Source organism: Thalassophryne amazonica, chromosome 5 (genome assembly GCF_902500255.1).
Source record: "Thalassophryne amazonica chromosome 5, fThaAma1.1, whole genome shotgun sequence".
In the NCBI taxonomy this organism is placed as follows: domain Eukaryota; kingdom Metazoa; phylum Chordata; class Actinopteri; order Batrachoidiformes; family Batrachoididae; genus Thalassophryne; species Thalassophryne amazonica.
Window position 1 is genome coordinate 62537200 of NC_047107.1, and position 25812 is coordinate 62563011.

The 25812-nt window shown below is 43.5% G+C and overlaps 1 protein-coding gene across 1 annotated transcript in view; it reads right to left on the reverse strand.

Moving 5' to 3' along the window:
* Positions 1-12031: 12031 nt before the first annotated feature.
* Positions 12032-25812, reverse strand: part of bmpr1ba (bone morphogenetic protein receptor, type IBa) — a 123880-nt gene continuing 110099 nt past the window's right edge. The window contains exons 9-12 of the mRNA XM_034170418.1: positions 25268-25565; positions 24921-25096; positions 15512-15642; positions 12032-12951 (exon numbers count right to left, since the gene is read on the reverse strand). Coding sequence (XP_034026309.1) covers positions 12826-12951; positions 15512-15642; positions 24921-25096; positions 25268-25565 — 731 coding nt within the window. The 3' untranslated portion in view covers positions 12032-12825. The remainder of the gene's footprint in view (positions 12952-15511; positions 15643-24920; positions 25097-25267; positions 25566-25812) is intronic.

Genomic DNA, 25812 nt, shown 5'->3' on the forward strand with positions numbered 1-25812 from the left:
AGGTGATCCTGTAAGAGCAGAATGGCAAAGGATATAAAGAGGAGATCTTCTCTTGTTAGCCTTGGCTGTACGTGTTTGTTGGTACAGTTTGTTGTTTTTATATCGTTTCCTATGGAACGCTCTATGTACTCTGCTGTCCATATGTGTGGATCATTTCCAGCTAACAGTGACTGTCAATCAACGGCCCCAACCGGAAACAAGCTAAGGTCTGAGTCATATTTAAATTTAAAGGGGTCATCTTGTACAGACGTACGGACAGTGCAAATCTACAAAGTCAGATCTAGACGATACCCAGGGTATCATGGGTTGTTTTGTGCAGTTCACTGACACCTCCAGTGAAACACCTTAGATGGTAGTCATTCGCCATGTAGTGAATGTTTGATCTTGGTTGCCACAGTCACAGGCAGGGCTGGCTGCCACCCCCATTTTTAAAGATGCTGCAAAAATGGTGCATACACAGTTCAGCGTTTGCCACTGCTGGCATGGGAGGTTGAAACCACTTGGCTTCACTGTGGGATCACCGATAGTTTTGTGGTCCCAGTTGGAGCTAGTATCTGCCCATACCCTGCACCATTTGGCTTTAGCATCAAAGTTGTCCAGAGATCCCCAGGACAACCAGGCAGGCTTGTGAGATGTTGCATGGTTGGCAAGTTGTTGAGGTCATCATGGAATGGAAGATCAAGGTTGGCTTGGATGGCATTCATGTACTTCATCATCGTTTCCTTTCTGCATATGCTTGGGTGTTGTGTGTGTGTGTGTGTGTGGGGGGGGGGGGGGGGGCAATGTGAGAGAGGACTCGAAGCCATGCAGGAGGTCTTGATTTCAGTGCCCCTGTGAACCCACGTACCAGACTGTGTCGACTCATTTGACATGACAACTGTTGGCCCAGGTTGTTAAGCAGTACTCTGCTGTGGAGTAGACTAGGGCAGGACTTGCAGGATGAAGTGTGTTTGTCTTGGATCCCCATCTGTTACCTATGACTTTCCTAACGAGGTTCACCCTTGACTTCAGATTATCAACTCCATGCACCATCTACACACTAATACAGGTGTGTTAAACTGTTTTTAACAGTTGTGGACAAAAACACCTGCAGATGTCAGATCAGGAAATAATCCAATCTGTTTGTGTTTCTGTGGCTTTGAAAGTAAAGGAGCTGGAGTTAGTCACGCCTCTTTTGCCTTCAGAGATGAAGGCAGAAGGTGTTCCCACATATCATACGGGAGTGTGTTAAGAGTGTCAGAAGCCTCAGTGGTCATCTCTCATAAGGAAAGTACGAGCCCAGGTACGGTTGTATGTCACAAAATTCGAAAATGAGCTGTTCAGTCTGATATTTGGCTTATGTGAGAGGACTTTGTACATGCATGGACACTGCCGGATTTTGAGGATGTTTAACATGAAATTACCAGAAGCTACAAACTGATTTTTCACAGTATGACTCCTTTAAAATCATATTTTGCATTTGTTACAGTGATACTAATTACCCTCCTAATTTTACCTGGATATTTTTAAGCTCCAAGCAGCAGACTGCAGAAAATACTTTGAATTTTGTAGGTGACTATTTTTTCCAACTGTGATGAAGTACATTTGTGTCAAAATTGTTTGATGGTGTGTTTATTGCTCTCACACAGAGTATTAAGATTTGTAAAAAAAAAAAAAAAAAATAGAAATACCATTTGACTTTCTATTGTAGAACGGTGTATATTTTTGTTGAGTAAAAACAGTTTTACACACTCACATGGGATTTCTACTCTGAAGTCTGTTGTTCCCCACAGTGAGGAATTGTTTGGAGGTTTTCACAGCAATCTTTACATCTTTACATTTTTCTTTAAATTATTATAACAATTATTATTATTAACAACAACATCAAATTGAAGAGTGACTCTGAAGTACTGGTAGAGCTTGTTTCTGGACAGGGTCTAACCCTAAGAGTGTGTGTGAGAGAGAGAAAAACAAAAAAACAAAACAAAACAAAAAACAAGCGGTTAGAAGGAATAAGACAAGGTATTTTTAAAAGTAGTACAGTAATATACAAAGTACCATATTATTAACGCAGCTATCATTACCATTAAATATACACATGCTAATAGTTTTATCAATCATATTTAATTTCCTAAAACATATATAGCTTACATATAGACATATATTTGTTTCATGTTATTTTTGTTTGTTTTTGTGTGGCTCTTTGTAATTTTATTTGTGATCACTCTGTTGGTCACTAGCACCACCCAGTGGCCTTGAACAGCTTTTCATTTTTAATGCTATAAGATCTGTAAATACATGATTATCATCTTCAGCCTAACAACTCTGTATTATCATATCTCAGTGAGCATTGTTATGTCTTTTTTAATGGGACTGTGTGGGGGAAAATAATTGTAACATATCTGTTGGTTGCCCTTTTAAAGGATGTTAAACAGTATTCTGTCAGCAACTAACATTCCAGCTTATGGTAGTTTTTTTTCTTTCTGTTTTAAAGAGCCAAATCATTAAAAATACAAAAAGGGATGTATGTAAGATGAAGTGTAATATATTTGTGTTTTGCAGAACGATCCGTACAGTGAGGAGTGCACAAAGTCTCTATAGAGGGCTTTTCAACTGTCATGTCCTCTGGAAAACAAAAACTGTATTGACAGTGTGTACACTCACAAACAAATGTAAAATATTCCAAAAGTGTAGTTAAGATGTTTCTGCTCTTAGCTTTGGAGAGACGCCATATAACACTGAACATCAGGTACGAGGAGGACATGCTGTGTTCTGATGCAAAAGCTTAGGTCTTTACTCACTCAAGATGCTTTTTTGTTATTGTGTTGTTGATCATTAGGAAATGTATGAGGGGAGAATCTGACTTAATATCAGACAGGTCTGTGGTTGAGAGAACAACACCTCCAAATTAAGCCACTAGCAAATGCAGAAAACATTTACAAGTACCAAAAACACCTGCATGAATTCAACAACAGGCCCAAAATATATTGCAAATTAAGCAAACTCTCTTGTAGACACAGAGAATACAAATGAATAGAACCTGCAGCACATGCAATAATTTAATTTGATAACATGTCTGCTGCAAATTCACATAATGCACCCAAAAACATGATGTACTGAAAAGTTACACAACCCCATGGACATACTAACAACACAAAAAGAGGTTGGTGCCTGGAGAACTGTTAATGGTGGACCATTCAGTGCATCACATCCCTCTTATTTTTATTTCAACCTGGTCAGCAGAGCTAAGTAAGCTTATTTATTCAGTTTATTCATGATTTTACTCTTAAAACCCCATCACAACTAGAAGCCAAATGAGTCAGAATGGCATCCGAATGAAAATTCGACCCACATTACAGTTGGGCACAGTCGTGGGGCCACCTCGAATATTTTGCTCATGTTCAAAACAGTTGTGGTGCAGTCGAGGTGGAACCACTATTGAACGGCTGTCAAAGTGCCGTCTGACCGCATTTAAACAATTGGACAGTGTGAAAAATCATTTTGACATTCTGATCACGTTCAGGGGGACGTTCGGCATGTTTCCGCTATGGCCGAATGTCCCGACTGTGCCTGAACGCACCTCAAAAGCACCTCGAGTGCACCTGGTTTATATTTCCGCCACCAGCAATCGGACCTCACTCTGACAGCTGTCTGGGTAATCCTAAATGTGTTCCAACAACATTTGTACCGCGTTTGGAGGCTCTTGGGCACGGCACGTGCACGAATCAGTCGGGGCGGGTTGGAGCACAGTCTGGATGTTTGGGCGGCTGTCCTCTGCAATTCTTAACCTCCCAGATGTGGCACGAATCCTGGCATTTTTGACATTCCGCCTGAGTCTGCTTGGCTCGTGCTTATTTGTACTAAGTGTGATGGAGGTCTAAGGAAGCTGTTTTTTTCCCCATAGAACAGTAGATGTCAATTAAAATTCCGTGGGCAGAAATCTCTTTTTGTGTTAGTACTTCTGTTGTGGAGCTTTGCAAGTCTTGTATTTGGTTGTGTTATCTGAGCATGGTATTACAGAAACTTGCTTCATGTGCTGTCAATTATATATATATATTTTCCATTTGCACCTATTGTCTTAATTTGGACGTTTTTTGTCCTCTCTCAGCCACTAATATAAAGACCTCAAACATGTAGCTTTTAGTTTCAAAGAGTCTTATTACCCAAATTGCAAACACCAGAGTGAATGTTTTGTGTGCTCTGAGATCATCACTGATGTCAAATGTGGAGACTCAAATGGAGTAGGTGTGTAAATGGTACTAGGAAGAAGAAAATCCAAAATGCCGTCATTGTTTCAGATAATTTCTGAACCCAAAGGTCAAGGTGAAGTCTTGTTCAAACAACACTGTTGTCTGCACTCCCAACGATCTCAAAGGCAGACAAAATCAGTATTTAACCCCAAATATTGAATAATAAATGTGTGCAAGAGGAAAATTGATTAAGAAAAAAAAATAAAAATGCACATTATTGTGCAAGAAGTCCACATTTTACCAGCAAGACAGACTGTTAAAATATTGTAAAGTAAAGGAGGAGCACATGCAGGCCTCCCAGAAGTGAGCTTTCATGATTCAATGACAGTCGAGCTGAGATATAAAAATATGTAACATATTTTCTATTTGCAGTATGTACAGCTGTGTACTGTTAACTGTATTTGGCCAGTTTGAGAATATTAAAAAACAGATACTAGTTTCTTTGTATGTTTGAAGTTTGGTTGCTTTTTATTTTATTTTATTTTAGTTTTTTTGTAAAAGCAGTGTCTACTATGCAAAATTGGCATCATTTCTCATGATAGAAGTCTATAAATAGAGCTGTGCTTGTAAGTTACTATCAGGGTGATTTCATGTTATTAGTGCAGGGTAGTGCTCGTCTGTTGTACTTCGTTTTGGCACGCGTGATAAATCCTGCTCACTCTTGCAGAATGCTTGCCGCTCTAGCTCCTCTTATTGTTTTCTGTACAAAGTGTAAGAAAGAATTTTTAAAGCAATAAATTATATTTATAAGCAATGCTGAAAATGTGCAGAGGCTACGACAGCTTTTTTCTACCAAACTGTGCATTTGTCTCTTTGTACTGTGAATATAGTTTATTCAGGAAGATTGATTGTGCAGAAATGAAGAGCATGAATACACACATTTTGTTTGCACTTCTTTGTGTTTTTATGAGTGAAATAATTAGCATTTTCCACACCACAGCAGGACCACTCAGACCCGCATACTAACAACACAAAATTCTCACAGGTGCTTTCTACTATTACCATGCATCACAAAAATACAGGTAATTTTGTTGTTCATATTTATTTTGGGTGGATCCCATATGAGATATAATGAGTTTGCTCTGTTTATTTTTTATCCCATCCTTTTGGAACATTACTTAATTTGGTTAAGTGGAAACATGTTACATGGATCATTTGATCCAGATTGTTTCATAGAGATTAGCAGCAATCGAGGGGATGTTGTTTCATATTTTTATTGAACATTAAGCATATTACTAGTGATAGACACCCAAACTACACGGGACGAGTTCCCACTTGCATCCTGCGGTCTGGGTGTGGCACATCACATCTACAGTAGTGTTCAGAATAATAGTAGTGCTATGTGACTAAAAAGATTAAACCAGGTTTTGAGTATATTTCTTATTGTTACATGGGAAACAAGGTAACAGTAGATTCAGTAGATTCTCACAAATCCAACAAGACCAAGCATTCATGATATGCACACTCTTAAGGCTATGAAATTGGGCTATTAGTAAAAAAAAGTAGAAAAGGGGGTGTTCACAATAATAGTAGTGTGCCATTCAGTCAGTGAGTTCGTCAGTTTTGTGGAACAAACAGGTGTGAATCAGGTGTCCCCTATTTAAGGATGAAGCCAGCACCTGTTGAACATACTTTTCTCTCTGAAAGCCTGAGGAAAATGGGACGTTCAAGACATTGTTCAGAAGAACAGCGTAGTTTGATTAAAAAGTTGATTGGAGAGGGGAAAACTTATATGCAGGTGCAAAAAATTATAGGCTGTTCATCTACAAGATCTCCAATGCTTTAAAATGGACAAAAAAAAAAAAAAAAAAAAAAACACGCGTGGAAGAAAACGGAAAACCATCAAAATGGATAGAAGAATAACCAGAAGGGCAAAGGCTGACCCACTGATCAGCTCCATGATGATCAAAGACAGTCTGGAGTTACCTGTAAGTGCTGTGACAGAAGACGCCTGTGTGAAGCTAATTTATTTGCAAGAATTCCCCGCAAAGTCCCTCTGTTAAATAAAAGACGTGCAGAAGAGGCTACAATTTGCCAAAGAACACATCAACTGGCCTAAAGAGAAATGGAGGAATATTTTGTTGACTGATGAGAGTAAAATTGTTCTTTCTGGGTCCAAGGGCCGCAGACAGTTTGTGAGACGACCCCCAAACTCTGAATTCAAGCCACAGTTCACAGTGAAGACAGCGAAGCATCGTGGTGCAAGCATCATGATATGGGCATGTTTCTCCTACTATGGTGTTGGGCCTATATATAGCGTACCAGGTATCATGGATCAGTTTGGATATGTCAAAATACTTGAAGAGGTCATGTTGCCTTATGCTGAAGAGGACATGCCCTTGAAATGGGTGTTTCAACAAGACAATGACCCCAAGCACACTAGTAAACAAGCAAAATCTTGGTTCCAAACTAACAAAATTAATGCCTTGCAGATGTGAAGAAATCATGAAATATTGTGGTTATACAACTAAATACTAGTTTAGTGATTCACAGGATTGCTAAAAGTTAGCAAAAGTTTTGATTTTGTAGTGTCAACAGCAGATGCTACTATTATTGTGAACACCCCCTTTTCTACTTTTTTTTTTACTAATAGCCCAATTTCATAGCCTTAAGAGTGTGCATATCATGAATGCTTGGTCTTGTTGGATTTGTGAGAATCTACTGAATCTACTGGTACCTTGTTTCCCATGTAACAATAAGAAATATACTCAAAACCTGGATTAATCTTTTTAGTCACATAGCACTACTATTATTCTGAACACTACTGTATGCTGTACATCAGTTTGGTCCATTACCCAAATTCAGTGATTACTCCCCTTTGTTTTTTCACAAAATGGACAACATTTACTTTGTGCTGAAATCTAGATATTATGAAGTACAACCCCAATTCCAATGAAGTTGGGACATTGTGTAAAATGTAAATAAAAATGAATACAATGCTTTGCAAATCCTCTTCAATCTAACTGCTAAACATTATTGTTTTTGTGCAAGTATTTGCTCATTTTGAAATGGATGCCTGCAACACATTTCAAAAAAGCTGGGAAAGTGGTATGTTTAGCACTATGTTACATCACCTTTCCTTCTAACAACACTCAATAAGCTTTTTTATACTCATGATTGGGTAAAGGAGCATCCCCAAAAGGCTCAGCCATTCACAAGCAAAGATGGGGCAAGGATCATCACCTTGTGAACAACTGCGTGAAAAAAATAGTCCAACAGTTTAAGAACAATGTTTCTCAACATTTAATTGCAAGGAATTTAGGATTCCATCATCTACAGTCCATAACAGAAGATTCAGAGAATCTGGAGAACTTTCTACACGTATGTGGCAAGGCCGAAAACCAACATTAAATGCCCGTGATCTTCGATCCCTCAGGTGGCACTGCATTAAAAACCAACATCATTGTGTAAAGAATCTTACTGCGTCAGCTCAAGAACACTTCAGAAAACCATTATTATTTAACACAGTTTGTCGCTACGTCTACAAATGCAAGTTAAAACTACCATGCAAAGCGAAAGCCATACATCAACAACATCCAGAAACACCACTGCCTTCTCTGGGCCTGAGCTCATTTGAAATCGACAGACGCAAAGTGTGCTGTGGTCTGATGAGTGCACATTTCAAATTGTTTTTGGAAATCATGGACATCGTGTCCTCTGGACAAAAGAGGAAAAAGACCATCCAGATTGTTACCAGCGCTACGTTCAAAAGCCAGCATCTGTGATGGTACGGGGGTGTGTTAGTGCCCATGGCATGGGCAACTTACACATCTGTGATGGCTCCATCAATGCTGAAAGGTACATCCAGGTTTTGGTGCAACACATGCTGCCATCCAAGCAACGTCATTTTCAGGGACGTCCCTGCTTATTTCAGCAAGACAATGCCAAGCCACATTCTGCACGTGTTACAACAGCGTGGCTTCGTAGTAAAAGAGTGCGGGTACTAGACTGGCCTGCTGGAGTCCAGACCTGTCGCCCACTGAAAATGTGTGGTGCATTATGAAACGCAAAATACAACAACAGAGACCCCGGACTGTTGAACAACTGAAGTCGTACATCAAGCAAGAATGGGAAAGAATTCCACCTACAAAGCTTCAACAATTTGTGTCCTCAGTTCCCAAACACTTACTGAGTGTTGTTAGAAGGAAAGGTGATGTAACATAGTGCTAAACATACCACTGTGCCAGCTTTTTTTTAAATGTGTTGCAGGCATCCATTTCAAAATGAGCAAATATTTGCACAAAAACAAAGTTTATCAGTGTGAACATTAAATAGCTTGTCTTTGTGGTGTATTCAATTTAATATAGGTTGAAGAGGATTTGTGAATCATTGTATTCTGTGTTTATTTACATTTTACACAACGTCCCAACTTCTCTGGAATTGGGGTTGTACATTTATTTCTGTGGTATCATCACACGATAATGTGAGAATCTTTTGTTTGTTCCACTATTCCTACAAGGTACTTGGGACAATCCAACAATCTGTGTAGACATAGACTGATTCCAGAATTGCCCATAAAAGTGTTTTGGCAAAGGTCACTGCCATTGGGGTTAAAAGTCAAATCTTGCTGCTTTTCCTCTCCTCCCCCCATGTCCTTTGGCCGATTCTCATCAAGCCTGGTACATGGGTGACAGCCAACCCTAGAATTGCCAATAAATAGTTTGTTTTAGAAATGGTCAAGGTCATTTGGAGCACTGGTCAATATTCTCATTTTTGACTCTAACTTGCATAAAATATGGCACAGATATCATGGTTGGTTCCTAAATTGTCTGACAAGGTCAAATTTGCCAAAGGTCACTAATTGTGGTCAAGGTCTGGTCTGCTTGTCTGTTTGTTGGCCTACTTCTCACAGGTGCTTTCTACTATCACCATGCATCACAAAAATACAGGTAATTTTGTTGTTCATATTTATTTTGGGTGGATCCCATATGAGATATAATGAGTTTGCGCTGTGAGATGTTGCAGGTGGCATGAAGAAGGAAGTGCATGTCCGTATGCTATGCACATCACTTTATTTTAACCCACATGGGTAAAAATACTAAATCATTTCAAACCAGGTAAATTGTAGTCATACTGACAATACAAGATTGTGAATCTTTTATTGAAATACAGAGGAAGAAAATTATAGAGGTGCCAAAGAAAATTTCATTTATGACAACTTCAAAAGGGACTACACTTTTACCTTTGCTTCTCAAACAAATTTCTATTTTTTTCCCAATTGCATTTTTTTTCATGTGGGCAGGGGGGCATTATGTTTCTAACCACCAACCACAATTCAATCTTGTGCTGAACAACATATTTGTTTTTGATCCACTGTTGACTTATGAAACGCATTGATACGCCGCCAGATCTTAACATTTCAAAGTACAATACAAAGTCCTATTGTCTATACTGTTTTGTACATTGCATATACTGTGTAGTTTTTTCTGTACTGCTAGAGATACATTAGCAACTGTACCCATATTCCTTGTGTGCATCAATACGCTTGCTCAATAAAACCTGATTCAGATGATGCATTAATAAACCCAATTGCTGCTTGGATTCAGAAGTGTTTATATACACTAAGTCCTTCACTGATTAAATCCACCAGACTTGTTTCAGAAGCCACTGTGGTCCGTTCAGAGCCGAGATGGGACAAAGTCACTGTCAAGTCATTCTCAAGTCATCAATCTGCAAGTACCAAGTCAAGTCTCAAGTCAGCTTGCAAACCACTTGTGGTCATTATGACTTGAGACTTGACTTGGGACTTGCTGATTCGTGACTTGACTGACTTGTTGACTTACTCCCACCTCTGGTTCAGAGGATATATCCTGCCCATCGATGACCATTCCTACTGATCACTTCATTGGTAGTGGACTTACCTTCATCAAGGACACCAAGATTGCAATGTAGTCCTTGCATATCTTTGAGATGAAGACTGCGCTGATGGAAGCCATCCACGTAAGGTGTCTCCTGCAATCAACCAAGGTTTCTTTCCTACATAAGGCTCACTTTCCACTTTAATAAATATGAATCCTGGAAGGTCACAGTGTATAACCCAGCCTCATGCCCTATGACTGCTGGGAGAGGTGCCAGCCTCTGTGACCCTTAGAGTAAGTGGGTATTGAAAAAGAATGAATGAATAACACAACTTTAGTAATATAGCATGTTCTGGTGCAGATTATACATTTCAAAGTGCTTTTATAATAAAAAAAAATAGATCCATGAAAAACAGTATGCTGAACACAACCCAATCTCACGCCATTTCGTGATGGCATCACGAAAAGTAAATCTATGGTTCATGATATTTTTGTGACGGGTGCATGAATTGATTATGTAAAGGGGGCACAAAATGTGGGGTTGCACGGGAGGGTCTGGGAGGGTTAAGGTTTGGGGCAGGGACATGGCTAGGCTGTGGTTAGGGGTAGGGTTAGAAATCGTAAAATAAAAAATAAAAAAAAAACAGGTCAAGGAGCACGAAAAACAGCGTGAGACTGGGCTGGCTGAACAATCATGAAAGAGTTCAAATTCAAAGTATATACAATATTTAAAATAAAATCCCAGTTAACAGCCAACCTCAGAACTTTTAAATGAATCATCATTATTGGATAATCTGACCCAGTCTACAAATATTTTTCTGTTATCTGTAGGTTATGCCAAGTCTTTGAAAACAGATGTGTTTTCAGTCATGATTTAACAGATTCAAGTTAATCAGACTGTCTTAACTTGTACCATTAAGTAGGAGAGGTGATGGTCCAGTGCTTAAACGATGGGTTTCAGACCAGAGGATCCTCTGTTCAAAATCCAGCCAGACCAGAAAATCACTAAGGGCCCTTAGGCAGTGAGTGCGTTTGTATGACTGAGTGAATGTGAGGCATCATTGTAAAGCCATTTGAGCTTCTAATGCAGATGGAAAAAATGCTATATAAATGCAGTCCATTAACCATTTACCATGTGCATAAACAAACAGCCAATCCACAGACACCAGAAAACCTCTGGGTGCACGTCATGACATGTACAACAATATCACGGGCTCCACAGAAATAAAAGGAATTACCAAAGTTTGTGACGGACAAAATGTCGTTATCCATTCGGCTGCTCCCATTTTATTCGGGGTCACCACAGTGGATAAAGCCAGATCCGCATTGGTATTTGGCACAAGTTTTACACCGGATGCCCTTCCTGACGCAACTCCAGTGTCACCTGGAGAAACACACACAGCGGCTGTTGTTCCAAAGAGGTCCCCCATCCAAGTACTAACCAGATGCTGCACTGCTTAGCTTCTGAGAACTGATGGGATCAGGCTGACACAGAGCAGACTGGTTGCTTGTGACGGACAAAATAAGTTTTCAAACATTTTGAACATCCCGCCATGGTTAAAACAAGAGACTCATTCAGGTTCATCCCAGACGTCCTCTCGGTAGTGATGGCCAAAAAAAAAAAAAAAAGCCTCATGAAGCATTTGGTGTTCTTCTGAGCCCATTAGATGGCAGTGTGTACTCAGAAAAGGCCTCGGTTAGTCATCACTACCTTGTCCATACCAAGGTTTCAAGCCATGACCTTCCAGAAAATATCATAAACATGAAAGTAAGAACAGACCACAAGAGTGGGCAAGAAAACTGCCTGCTACATACAAATTTTCATTTTCTTCCTCCCTGCTGGAGTCCTGCTGGATTTACAAAGATGCTCTTAGATGTTCAAAAGGTGCCAGATATTTCCAGTGATGTTTTTCTCAGTCTATGAGGACCATTCTGCTTCAGCTTTCTTTCTTCACTCACAGTTGATTATTAAAATGGTTTTGTTGGCCAAGGAAACACACAGGCCTCGTTCCAATATTTATTTAGCCATAAAAACTTTTCTTTCCACATATAACTTTAAAGAGTTTGACTTTTACATTGAAAACACACTTACATCACATCTCAGAAATACAGGAATATTTAGACGTCAGTGTCTACAAACACCACCAGCATAAACTAAACTTTTAAAGTCTCAATATACATTTGTCTGTCACATATCACAGTGTCAGCCACTGAAATCAAAACCAAACAGTTTCAGAGTGATAAAAATGTGTTCAATCTGATTAAAGCCAGTAGTGAGTGACAGTGTTTTCAAAGTAGGTGTCATGCTACAAATACAGAATGCCTTTAAGCATTTTATCAGTCAGACCTTCATACACATGTGGGGCAGCTTTCACAGAAAGCATTTAAATAGTATTCCACGCACTAATCAGTAGGCTTTTTGTGTATCTCTGCAGCTACAGTGTGAATCTCCACAGACATTGGCGCATGTGGATGGGAACCTATATGTGATTTTAGTCCTCCAAGTACTCAGAAGTTAAATGGTCTCGTCTTCTCCAATGGACACAACAGGACCTGATTTTTGTTTGTATTAATTTAGTTCATCATCATCACTCAGCCCTGCAGTCAATTACTCATCAGTGACTTGGACTACAGAGTTCTGTGCATCAGGACTCAAAGTTTGATGCTGCATCTCCAAGTTCTTGGCTGCTGTCCCACTTCCTTTTCCTGGGAAAAATGATCAGTGGGCCTGTTGTGGCAGAGCCGGTGTGATCATGAGTGCCCTTTCTGTGTGTGATGTTGAACCTCCCTCTGCCCGCTCACAGCTTAATATCCTGTGATTCTGACATTTTGGCGAGTGTCTTTTTGACCCGTAGTGCTGAGAGCCGGCAGGCAGGATTGTGGGCCCAGCTTTCTGTCATCAGCTTCCCCATCTGTCTCAAACACTGTGGAGATACAAGAGCAATTACCTGAAGCATGAGACAAGCCAACATGATTCTGAATTCTGCAAAAAAAGAGTATGGTTAAACATGTCTCTAAATGTTCCTGCTTTCCTGCTGAGTAACAAAAGACATGACATTTTGTCCACAAGGGGGCAGTCCACTTAGTGTAAGCTTGTCTGCCAGTTAAACACAGTAGTTTTGCACATTCTGCAGTTCAAATTTTCCTGAAAATGTCATGATAATTTAGAATTCACATTATACTACAGTTTGCATCATCTTCACACAACACAACAGTTTTTTCCAAACAAAGGCAAAAGGTCAACAGTCACGCTTGTTGGTAGAATGTCATGTCAGCAGACTGCATAAGAACTCCATGTGAGTGTCTCCACAATTTCAAGGTTGTGCAGTCAATACAGAGAGCGTGAATGATCAAGCATGCATAAGACCAAACTGAATCACTCTAGCGTGTAAAACTGAGCAATGTTAGTAATCCAAAGCAAGAACAAGTTTGCAAAAATGACAAACAAATGTGCAACAATGCTTCTTTGAAAAATGCTTAGATTTGCTATGAACTGTATCAAATTTTATGAAAGCATCTCCAAAAAGGTAACACCACAGTGTTGGGTTGAGAGTTTTTGCTTAGTGTTAAGTGGTTTGAATTAATATTATGAACGAAGCATCGCGCAGTGGCGCGAAGCTCACTCATGGTACAGGGGGCCCTGAACAGGAAGTGCCAATTTTCAAATCCACAATAAAACAGGAAATGTTTAAATGTCAAACACTTCCTGGATTGACAGACAAGATCCATAGAATCTCGTGGGAACTCAGTGGCAAGCTCACACTCAAACAGGAAGTGCCAATTTATCAGTCACAGTGAAACAGGAAATGTTCAAATGTCAAACACTTCCTGGCATGGGTGGAGCTAGAGTGGAGGCCGGGGGGTTCCAATACTTTTGGAGGGCACAGTATCCTAACCTTATGATGAGTGCAAAATGAGTGTGGTATTATTACTGTTTTGTTTAAGAATGTTTAATTTTCACTGTTGCTGCACTTTGTGTCAAATCATAGTCATATTGTATATCATACTGATATGAAAATTCAGTAAGGTATATCTTCTATTATACATTCCAAATATAAGGTGGACCTCTACTTGTGTTTACCTAAATATCTTTAAAAAAAAAAAAAAAAAAAAAAAAAAACAACAAAAAAACAAAACAAAGAGAGAATAGAGCAACTTAGGTGCCTGGTCTTGAGAACCAGGGATGGTAGGTGAAAAGCTATTTTATCCCATTGGAACTCTCCCTACCCACCTAAGCGGCTCAAGAATATGGACAGCATGTATATAAGTGACATTTACATGACAATTTATATGACAATATTGAGATATGAAAATTTGGCCATATTGTACAGCCCTACTGTCAACTAGCTGAACACTTTGAATATTAATTTACATCTACATTAAAGAAATGCATAAAGTGGCAGGGGGCCCCCCAGAAGCTGAACGTTTTTTGCCATGCTAATGCTCCCCAGAAGCATTTACTCAAAATAAAGTCTGAAGAACCTAAATGACATGGTGAGATACTGACCAGCTTCGCTCGTTTATGTCTGCAACATATACATATTATGAGCAAAGTGTAGCGCAGCGGCGCGAAGCTCACTCATGGTACAGGGCGTCTTAAACAGGAAGTGTCAAAATTCAAATCCACAGTAAAACAGGAAATGTTTAAATGTCAAACACTTCCTGGATTGACAGATGAGATCCCGTGGAATCTTGCGGGATCTCAGTGGCAAGCTCACAGTCAAACAGGAAGTGCCGAATTCTCAGTCACAGTGAAACAGGACATGTTGAACACTTCCTGGCATGGGTGGAGCTAGAGTGGAGGCCGGGGTTTCACTGGACTCCCCTGAAATCTGATTGGACACAGGTGATTGACATGTCACGGCACCACACGTCTGGTTGAAGGACCTGCATTTTCAAATCAGTGAGTCACATTGACTGTTAGGTTCCTCCTGTCCAGTAGTTTGTGCTGTGTAGCACAAAAAGTTCTAATCCACCTTAGAAGAAGAAAAATATTTGCTTCAGATTTGAACTGAACACGTTATTTGAACCATAGACTTCTGATCACACCAAACTTTTTTTGGTGAGTAAATGACCATATTTTATGCCAGAAATGAGGTGGAGGCCCCCCCAGAAGCTGAAAGGTTTTTGTTATGCTAATGCTCTGCTGAAGCATTTACTCAAAATAAAGTCTGAAGGACCTAAATGACATGCTGACAAGCTTCGCTCATTCATATCCGCGACATATGCATATAAGCTCTTTAAGTTAAACTATAGTCAGTGGTCATAAAAACAGAAACAATTACATTTTTGCTTAATTAATTAAATTATATTTCAGATATGGTTTAAAAAGACAGCAAATTATTTCAGACAATGTTTGATGTATTTTAAGTGAGCCTCATATGAAAATATTCTGTTGTAAATATATCATGATGTGGGCAAACATGGATTTGTCTGAGTACTTTGTTTGTGTTATTTTTATGTGTGTATCGATGCTTATTTCACCTCATCACTGCTCCATCGATTGGGGAATGACGGTCGTAGTCGCTTGATGCAGACCACCTCTCTCATGTCTTCATATGAAGGGTCTGTCGGGACAAGGTCATGGTATGGCAACTGGTACTCTTCAAGGATACCTGCAGTAAAATGTTGAGGCAGATCCATAAGTATCTGAATAGTGAAACTTATATTTGGTAATTTTGCATCTGTACACCACCACAACGGAATTTAAATAACACAATCCAGATGTGCTTGTAGTGCAGACTTTGAGCTTTATTTCAAGGCATTTAACAGAGGCCATGAATAAATGGACAAGCTAAATATTATGATAACTAAAACAAAAAATCATTGCATTTCAAAACCAGTTTTCTTTAGATAAGCAAGTGGATGAATATGAGACTTCATTTATATCAATCATTAAGAAATACAAACAGCTTGGAAAAGCACAGGCAACATGGTCGCTGGCTTAAAGGTTAGCACTGTTACCTCACAACAAGAAGGTCCTGGGATGGCTTCCTGCATCTTTTCTGTATGGAGTTTGCATGTTCTTCCCGTGTTTGCATGGATTCCCTCGGGTTCCCCCGGGTGCTCTAGCTGTCTCCCACTTTCAAAGACATGCAAGTTAGGTGAATTGGTGACTCCAAATTGACTGTAGGTGTGCATGCAAGTGTGAATGTGTTTGTTTGTCTATATGTGGACCCTGTGGTAGACTGGCATTCTGCCCAGGGACTCTAGCAGGTGCACAGGACAGGAGGGTTTCAGAAATAGACATCATACCAATCTCTGGATGGAGTCGCACCTCAAACAGAGAGGGAAAAAAAACAGAATCAGACATCAGATGCACTATAATTTATCAGCATTAAGCAACAAGAAGAACAAAATAAATACTAAGGTTATCGCCGGCCACTAGCCTTAAGCTTCACTGAAAGACCCAGAATTTATAGAAAGTTGAGGCCGCAGCACGCTCCGTTTCCTAATAAAATGAATTAGGAAACGGAAACCTATCCGTTTTCACCACTGTCAAATTCTCAACAAGTACAATTTTGTTGTGTGGGCTGCCAGAAGAGGAGGTACTGCTGGCCCACCACCAGAAGGCGCCCTGCCTGAAGTGCGGGCTTCAGGCACGAGAGGGCGCTGCCGCCTCAGGAACAAGCCGTGGTGACAGCTGTCACCCATCATCCGTGACAGCTGTCACTAATCAACACATCTGGTATAAAAGCAGGAAGACACCTCCACCAAACTGCCGAGATATCATCTTCATCTGGAGGTAATACTCTCAGCCCCTTTTGTGAGATCAATAAATCTATTATTGTGAGTGTTTGCAGGAGAACCGGTCATTTTTGAGGAGGCTGTGCAAGACGGCGCTCCTTTTCAGCTGAGACCGCTGCAACGCGCTGAGTGAGAGGTGGAGGTGGCATTCCCACCATTGTTACTGGGTGTTCACACACCCACCCTTTGACTGTCTTTTGCTTTCTGCCAGCAGTACCAGATCCGACACGCCGGGAAGGTGGCCAACTGGGGACTCCGGGACTTGGCGGCTCCAGTATTCCTCGGGTTCAGGTGGCGGTGGAAATCGTGTGGTTCCGGTTCGTTTCCAGACGGGCATCTCCTATCGTCGAGCCTGCCCACACGACACCTTTTATTAATTGACTGTTGCACATTCTGATTCTGCTGTGTTTGGTTGTGACATTCACACCAGTAAAGTGTTATAATTTGACTCCTTCCATTGTCCGTTTATTTACGCCCCCTGTTGTGGGTCCGTGTCACTACACTTTCCCGACAGGATATCTCGGCCAGCGTCATGGACTCCGAGGGGAGTCACCAGGTTGTTGAACAACCAATGGGAGAGCAGGGAGCGCAGGCATCTGCAGGAGGCGTGATTGGTGAGCTACAGCATATTCTCACGGCCTTTACGGCTCGAATGGATCAAATAGCCGAGCAAAACATCCTCCTGAACCGCAGGGTGGAGGCTCTCTCCGCGCAAGTGGCGGCGAGCGCTCAGGGCGCTGCTGCAGCTCCTCCTCCTGTCGATCCTGTGCTAGATATTAGTGTTCCAGTGGTGGTCCAACAACCCCTCCCACCATCCCCTGAAGCATACATAAGCCCTCCTGAGCCGTACGGAGGTTGTGTGGAGACGTGCGCGGACTTTCTTATGCAGTGTTCGCTCGTCTTCGCACAACGTCCCGTCATGTACGCGTCAGACGCAAGCAAAATAGCTTATGTGATCACTCTGCTTCGGGGAGAGGCACGCGCTTGGGCTACAGCGCTTTGGGAGCAAAATTCACAGCTCCTTCACACGTACACTGGGTTTGTGAGGGAGTTCAGAACTGTGTTTGATCACCCTAACAGGGGAGAGACCGCTTCAACTGTGCTGCTGTCGATGAGACAGGGACGCCGGAGCGCAGCCGCTTATGCAGTCGACTTCCGCATCGCGGCTGCGAGGTCCGGCTGGAATAACGCTGCGCTCCGCGCCACCTTTGTAAATGGACTGTCGTCAGTCCTAAAGGAGCACCTAGTGGCCAAGGATGAACCGCGGGAATTAGATGGGCTTATTGATCTCGTTATACGGTTAGACAATCGGTTGGAGGAACGCCGTCGGGAACGAGACGAAGGACGTGGCCGGGCGCGCGCCGTCCCTCTTCCTTCCGGGTCCGAGAAAGGTCCGCCCTTCCCACGCTCCCTGGCCTCTACGTCCCGTGGGGCGACAGCTCCCCCTGCTGATGAAGCTATGGACACGAGCAGGGCCACATTTAGACCACCTAATAGACAGAGGAGGTGTCCACGCGGGGCGTGTTTTGTTTGTGGCTCAATGGAGCATCAATTGAGCGATTGCCCCGAACGGTTAAACACCAACGCCCGCCCCTTAGAGACTGGGCTTAGGGTGGGCCAAAAACTTCACGTGGGACACACACATATTGCAGCACGACTCCCAGTTACAATCCTTAGTGGGGATTTAACCCTTCAGGCCCCAGCACTGGTAGACACAGGGTCAGAAGGGAATCTGTTAGACAGCAGATGGGCCAGGGAGGTGGGGCTCCCTCTTGTGGTGCTACCTACACCATTGCAGGTGCGAGCACTAGATGGCACTCTACTCCCTTTACTCACACACAAGACACCACCAGTAACTCTGGTAGTGTCAGGGAATCATAGGGAGGAGATTGAGTTTTTTGTGACTCCTTCTACCTCCCGTGTGATTCTGGGGTTCCCCTGGATGTTGAAACACAATCCCCGGATTGATTGGCCGTCCGGGGTGGTGGTACAGTGGAGCGAAACCTGCCATCGGAGGTGTTTGGGATCCTCGGTTCCTCCCGGTTCCCAGGCGAAGGAGCAGGTCCAAGTACCCCCCAATCTGTCGGCGGTGCCGGTTGAGTACCACGATCTTGCTGACGTTTTTAGCAAGGATCGGGCACTCACTCTTCCCCTGCACCGTCCATATGATTGTGCCATTGATTTGTTGCCAGGCGTGGAGTTCCCGTCCAGCAGGCTGTACAACCTCTCCCGACCTGAGCGCGAATCGATGGAGACCTACATCCGGGACTCCTTAGCTGCCGGGCTGATCCATAACTCCACCTCTCCGATGGGAGCGGGTTTCTTTTTCGTGGGAAAAAAAGATGGCGGTCTTCGTCCATGCATCGATTATCGGGGGCTGAACGAGATCACGGTTCGCAACCGATACCCGTTGCCTTTGTTGGATTCCGTGTTCACCCCCCTGCATGGAGCCAAAATCTTCACAAAGTTGGATCTTAGGAACGCATACCACCTAGTTCGGATCCGGAAGGGAGACGAATGGAAGACGGCATTTAACACCCCGTTAGGTCATTTTGAGTACCTGGTCATGCCGTTCGGCCTCACTAACGCCCCCGCGACGTTCCAAGCTTTGGTTAATGACGTCTTGCGGGACTTCCTGCACCGATTCATCTTCGTATATCTGGATGATATACTCATCTTTTCTCCGGACCCTGAGACCCATGTGCGGCATGTACGTCAGGTCCTGCAGTGGTTGTTGGAGAACCGGTTGTTTGTGAAGGGCGAGAAGTGTGAGTTTCACCGCACTTCTTTGTCCTTCCTGGGGTTTATCATCTCCTCCAACTCCGTCGCCCCGGATCCGGCCAAGGTCGCAGCGGTGAGAGACTGGCCCCAACCGACAAGCCGTAGGAAGCTGCAACAGTTCCTCCGCTTCGCAAATTTCTACAGGAGGTTCATTAAGGGGTATAGTCAGGTTGTTAGCCCCCTGACGGCCCTGACCTCACCAAAAGTTCCCTTCACCTGGTCGGATCGGTGCGAAGCCGCATTTAGGGAGTTGAAACGCCGGTTCTCGACTGCACCGGTCTTGGTGCAGCCCGTTCCTGGTCACCAGTTCGTGGTTGAAGTGGACGCCTCTGACTCGGGGATAGGAGCCGTGCTATCCCAAAGCGGAGAAATCGATAAGGTTCTTCACCCGTGTGCCTATTTTTCCCGCAGGTTGACCCCAGCAGAGCGGAACTATGACGTGGGCAATCGAGAGCTCCTTGTGGTGAAAGAGGCCCTTGAGGAGTGGAGACACCTGCTGGAGGGAGCGTCAGTGCCTTTCACGGTTTTCACTGACCACCGGAACCTGGAGTATATCAGGACCGCCAAGCGACTGAACCCCAGGCAAGCCCGCTGGTCACTGTTTTTCGGCCGTTTTGACTTCCGGATCACCTACCACCCCGGGACCAAAAACCAAAGATCGGATGCCCTGTCCCGGGTGCATGAACAGGAAGTCAAGACCGAGCTGTCGGATCCACCGGAACCCATTCTCCCGGAGTCCACTATCGTGGCTGCTCTGACCTGGGACGTGGAGAAGACCGTCCGGGAGGCCCTGGCACGGAGCCCGGATCCCGGAACAGGACCGACGAACAGATTATACGTCCCACCAGAGGCCAGGGCTGCCGTCCTGGACTTCTGTCACGGGTCCAAACTCTCCTGCCACCCAGGGGTGCGTAGGACCGTGGCAGTGGTCCGGCAGCGCTTCTGGTGGGCATCCCTGGAGACTGATGTCCGGGCTTACATCCAGGCCTGCACCACCTGCGCCAGGGGCAAGGCTGACCACCAGAAGGCACAGGGACTTCTACAGCCACTTCCTGTGCCTCACCGCCCCTGGTCCCACATCGGTCTGGATTTTGTCACGGGCCTCCCGCCGTCCCGGGGGCACACCACCACTTCGTGGCCCTCCCGAAGCTCCCGTCGGCCCAGGAGACGGCGGATCTCCTCGTCCACCATGTTGTCCGGCTGCATGGGATACCAACAGACATCGTTTCGGATCGCGGTCCCCAGTTCTCCTCGCAAGTGTGGAGAAGTTTCTGCCGGGAACTGGGGGCCACTGTAAGCCTCTCGTCTGGGTATCACCCACAGACTAACGGACAGGTCGAACGGGCCAACCAGGAGTTGGAGCAGGCCCTCAGGTGCACGACCTCCGCACACCCGACGGCTTGGAGTGAACATCTGGCCTGGATCGAGTATGCTCATAACAGCCAGGTGTCCTCTGCCACCGGCCTCTCCCCATTCGAGGTGTGTCTGGGGTACCAGCCCCCTTTGTTTCCTGTGGTGGAGGGAGAGGTCGGTGTGCCCTCGGTCCAGGCCTTACCAGCCCGGGCAGGAGGTGTGGCTTTCCACCAAGGACATTCCTCTCCAGGTCAAGTCCCCCAAGTTGAAGGACCGCTTCATTGGACCCTTCCCCATCCTCAAGGTCCTCAGTCCTACCGCAGTGAGGCTCCAACTCCCGGCCTCACTGCGGATCCATCCGGTCTTTCATGTCTCCAGGGTAAAACCGCATCACACCTCACCCCTCTGTGCACCCGGTCCGGCGCCGCCTCCTGCCCGTATTATCGACGGGGAGCCGGCTTGGACAGTTCGCCGGCTCTTGGACGTCCGTCGAATGGGCCGGGGTTTCCAGTATTTGGTGGACTGGGAGGGGTATGGCCCCGAAGAACGCTCCTGGGTGAAGAGGACCTTCATCCTGGACCCGGCCCTCCTGGCCGATTTCTATCGTCGCCACCCGGACAAGCCTGGTCGGGCGCCAGGAGGTGCCCGTTGAGGGGGGGGGTCCTGTTGTGTGGGCTGCCAGAAGAGGAGGTACTGCTGGCCCACCACCAGAAGGCGCCCTGCCTGAAGTGCGGGCTTCAGGCACGAGAGGGCGCTGCCGCCTCAGGAACAAGCCGTGGTGACAGCTGTCACCCATCATCCGTGACAGCTGTCACTAATCAACACATCTGGTATAAAAGCAGGAAGACACCTCCACCAAACTGCCGAGATGTCATCTTCATCTGGAGGTAATACTCTCAGCCCCTTTTGTGAGATCAATAAATCTATTATTGTGAGTGTTTGCAGGAGAACCGGTCATTTTTGAGGAGGCTATGCAAGACGGCGCTCCTTTTCAGCTGAGACCGCTGCAACGCGCTGAGTGAGAGGTGGAGGTGGCATTCCCACCATTGTTACTGGGTGTTCACACACCCACCCTTTGACTGTCTTTTGCTTTCTGCCAGCAGTACCAGATCCGACACGCCGGGAAGGTGGCCACCTGGGGACTCCGGGACTTGGCGGCTCCAGTATTCCTCGGGTTCAGGTGGCAGTGGAAATCGTGTGGTTCCGGTTCGTTTCCAGACGGGCATCTCCTATCGTCGAGCCTGCCCACACGACACCTTTTATTAATTGAATGTTGCACATTCTAATTCTGCTGTGTTTGGTTGTGACATTCACACCAGTAAGTGTTATAATTTGACTCCTTCCATTGTCCGTTCATTTACGCCCCCTGTTGTGGGTCCGTGTCACTACATTTCCCCAACACAATTTATTAAGTTTTGATAGTTTCAGTAATTTGTGTTTCTCAAATTATTTTTTAAATGTTACCATAATCTGGTTCCAGAATCACTCAGTACAGTTGTGCAGAGACAAAGCAGCAGTAGGATAACACGAGGTTCCTCACTTTGTCAGTGTGATGTATGACACACGAGCCTAGGCTGAGTGTTAGCTGGTCAAATTGATGCCGATGTCTCACTGGACCAGGCCTGAACCATCATTTCAGAGTTTAAAAGTAGGAAGTTACTAGACATCCAGCTTTTCAGTGATGCAAGGCAATCTTCTAAGGATTTTATGTGGATGAGATTACCAACAGTTATCAGCATGTATAACTGAGTATCATCAGCATAGCATCATCATGACATGAAATGCATGACAACTCTGAAGAGGTTGTAGGCCTCTGTGGCTATGTTTGGAGAAACTGGACATAGGGCAACTTTTTTCTGTTACATACCATCCTGATGGACTGGCACAGAACCATTGTCACACAAAAAAATTGAAATATACATTACAATTTCCCATGTGCTTTCTGGCAAACTTTTTTTTTTTTTTTTGAGGAAATTTTTTTCTCTTGTGCCAGTCATGCTACCTAACTGTGTCCTTGGGCAAGAGCCTTCATCTGCATTGTTTCAGTTCACCTAGTTATGAATAGGTACCAAACTTGACTGGGGAAGTAACCTATGATGGACTGGTATCTCGTCCAGGGGGAGATATACAGTAGTGTTCAGAATAATAGTAGTGCTATGTGACTAAAAAGATCAGTCCAGGTTTTGAGTATATTTCTTATTGTTACATGGGAAATAAGGTACCAGTAGATTCAGTAGATTCTCACAAATCCAACAAGACCAAGCATTCATGATATGCACACTCTTAAGGCTATGAAATTGGGCTATTAGTAAAAAAAAGTAGAAAAGGGGGTGTTCACAATAATAGTAGTGTGGCATTCAGTCAGTGAGTTCATCAATTTTGTGGAACAAACAGGTGTGAATCAGGTGTCCCCTATGTAAGGATGAAGCCAGCACCTGTTGAACATGCTTTTCTCTTTGAAAGCCTGAGGAAAATGGGACGTTCAAGACATTGTTCAGAAGAACAGCGTAGTTTGATTAAAAAGTTGATTGGAGAGGGGAAAACGTATACGCAGGTGCAAAAATTATAGGCTGTTCATCTACAATGATCTCCAATGCTTTAAAATGGACAAAAAAACCAGAGACGCGTGGAAGAAAATGGAAAACAACCATCAAAATGGATAGAAGAATAACCAGAATGGCAAAGGCTCACCCATTGATCAGCTCCAGGATGATCACAGACAGTCTGGAGTTACCTGTAAGTGCTGTGACAGTTAGAAGACGCCTGTGTGAAGCTAATTTATTTGCAAGAATCCCCCACAAAGTCCCTCAGTTAAATAAAAGACGTGCAGAAGAGGTTACAATTTGCCAAAGAACACATCAACTGGCCTAAAGAGAAATGGAGGAATGTTTTGTGGACTGATGAGAGTAAAATTGTTCTTTTTGGGTCCAAGGGCCGCAGACAGTTTGTGAGACGACCCCCAAACTCTGAATTCAAGCCACAGTTCACAGTGAAGACAGTGAAGCATGGTGGTGCAAGCATCATGATATGGGCATGTTTCTCCTACTATGGTGTTGGGCCTATATATCGCATACCAGGTATCATGGTTCAGTTTGGATATGTCAGAATACTTGAAGAGGTCATGCTGTCTTATGCTGAAGAGGACATGCCCTTGAAATGGGTGTTTCAACAAGACAATGACCCCAAGCACACGAGTAAACGAGCAAAATCTTGGTTCCAGACCAACAAAATTAATGTCTCACAGATGTGAAGAAATCATAGTATAAACTGTGGTTATACAACTAAATACTAGTTTAGTGATTCACAGGATTGCTAAAAAAGCAGTTTGAACATAATAGTTTTGAGTTTGTAGCGTCAACAGCAGATGCTACTATTATTGTGAACACCCCCTTTTCTACTTTTTTTTACTAATAGCCCAATTTCATAGCCTTAAGAGTGTGCATATCATGAATGTTTGGTCTTGTTGGATCTGTGAGAATCTACTGAATCTACTGGTACCTAGTTTCCCATGAAACAATAAGAAATATACTCAAAACCTGGATTAATCTTTTTAGCCACATAGCGCTACTATTATTCTGAACACTACTGTAGATGCTCATCTCTTTCACACTGCAGCAAACACAACAACCTATGTGCCTCAGGGCCAATATGGGACTTGCTTCTTCATGTGAAACTTAATTTAAAAAAGGCTGTAACTCATTAATGGTTAATGCAATAATTTTGCTAAATCCCTTTAGTTAAAACTGAAGATCTACAATACAAGCACATGCTTTTTCATTTCAAAACCATTCTGCTGTTGTACAGAAAGAAATGACAGAAACTGTGCCACTATCCAAATGCTTATGGACCTGACTGTAAAACACATTGCACATTCTTTGAGAACAGAATCCAGGTGTCAAACATGAATACATTTTTCATAAATCTGTATTGTGTGGCAGAGCATTTGATTTGCTGATGACTTGATAATGTAGCTTTTATTACTGTCAAAAAAGTATAAACCATACATCAATACCTCCTGACACACAACGTCGGGCAATTTCCCACAGGATGAGCCCAAAGCTGTACATGTCAGCCAAAATATATGACTGAAAATGATTTCTGTTCAGTGTTTCATCGAGAACCTCAGGCGGCATGTAACGCTTTGTACCCACTCTCGTGTTGGGAGGGATGTCAACCTCATTGGTGTCACTGCATGGACAAAGAGTTTCTATTTTAGAAAATTGCACAATTCTCATGTTAGTTTGAACAACAATCATTAAGGACATTTACAACCTTGCATGAGCCTTACATTTTGGAAAGATATCCTGCAAGTACCATATATCTCTTGTCAAACTGAAACGCTTATCTATGTACACTCACCTATTTAACTTCACTGCCAGTCCCAGGTCAGCTATACAACAGGTGCCGTTTCGTTTCACCAGGATGTTCTTACTTTTCAGATCCCTGTGAGCTATGGCAGGTTTGCCCTGGGTGCCAAAGATCTCAGTGTGGAGGTGGCAGAGGCCAGAGACGGACGAGTAGGCCAGTCGCAGCATGGCTTTGTTGTCCAGAGTGGTTGACTTGAGGTAGTCGTACAAAGAGCCATTTTCATGGTAATCAGTGATCAGGTACAGTTGGGTCCAAGAGCCAGTTCCTTTAATATCTGCAGCTATAAAACCTGTGAAAGGAAGGAAGTGGTGGGGGTGCAAGCAAAGTGACCCAGGACAGAGTTAAAAAAAACAGCCAAGGAAGTCTGTCACTGCCAAGTCACGATAGCAGTGACTGGACATACATTTACAGGTGTCTCTGACATGTTTCTGATGTGCAGTAAAAGGTTTTTCTCTAACTGACAACAATACGTTACAGGAAAATCCTTCAAGTCCATGTGAACAAATGTCAGAGGATTGAAACCTGTGTTTGTACAA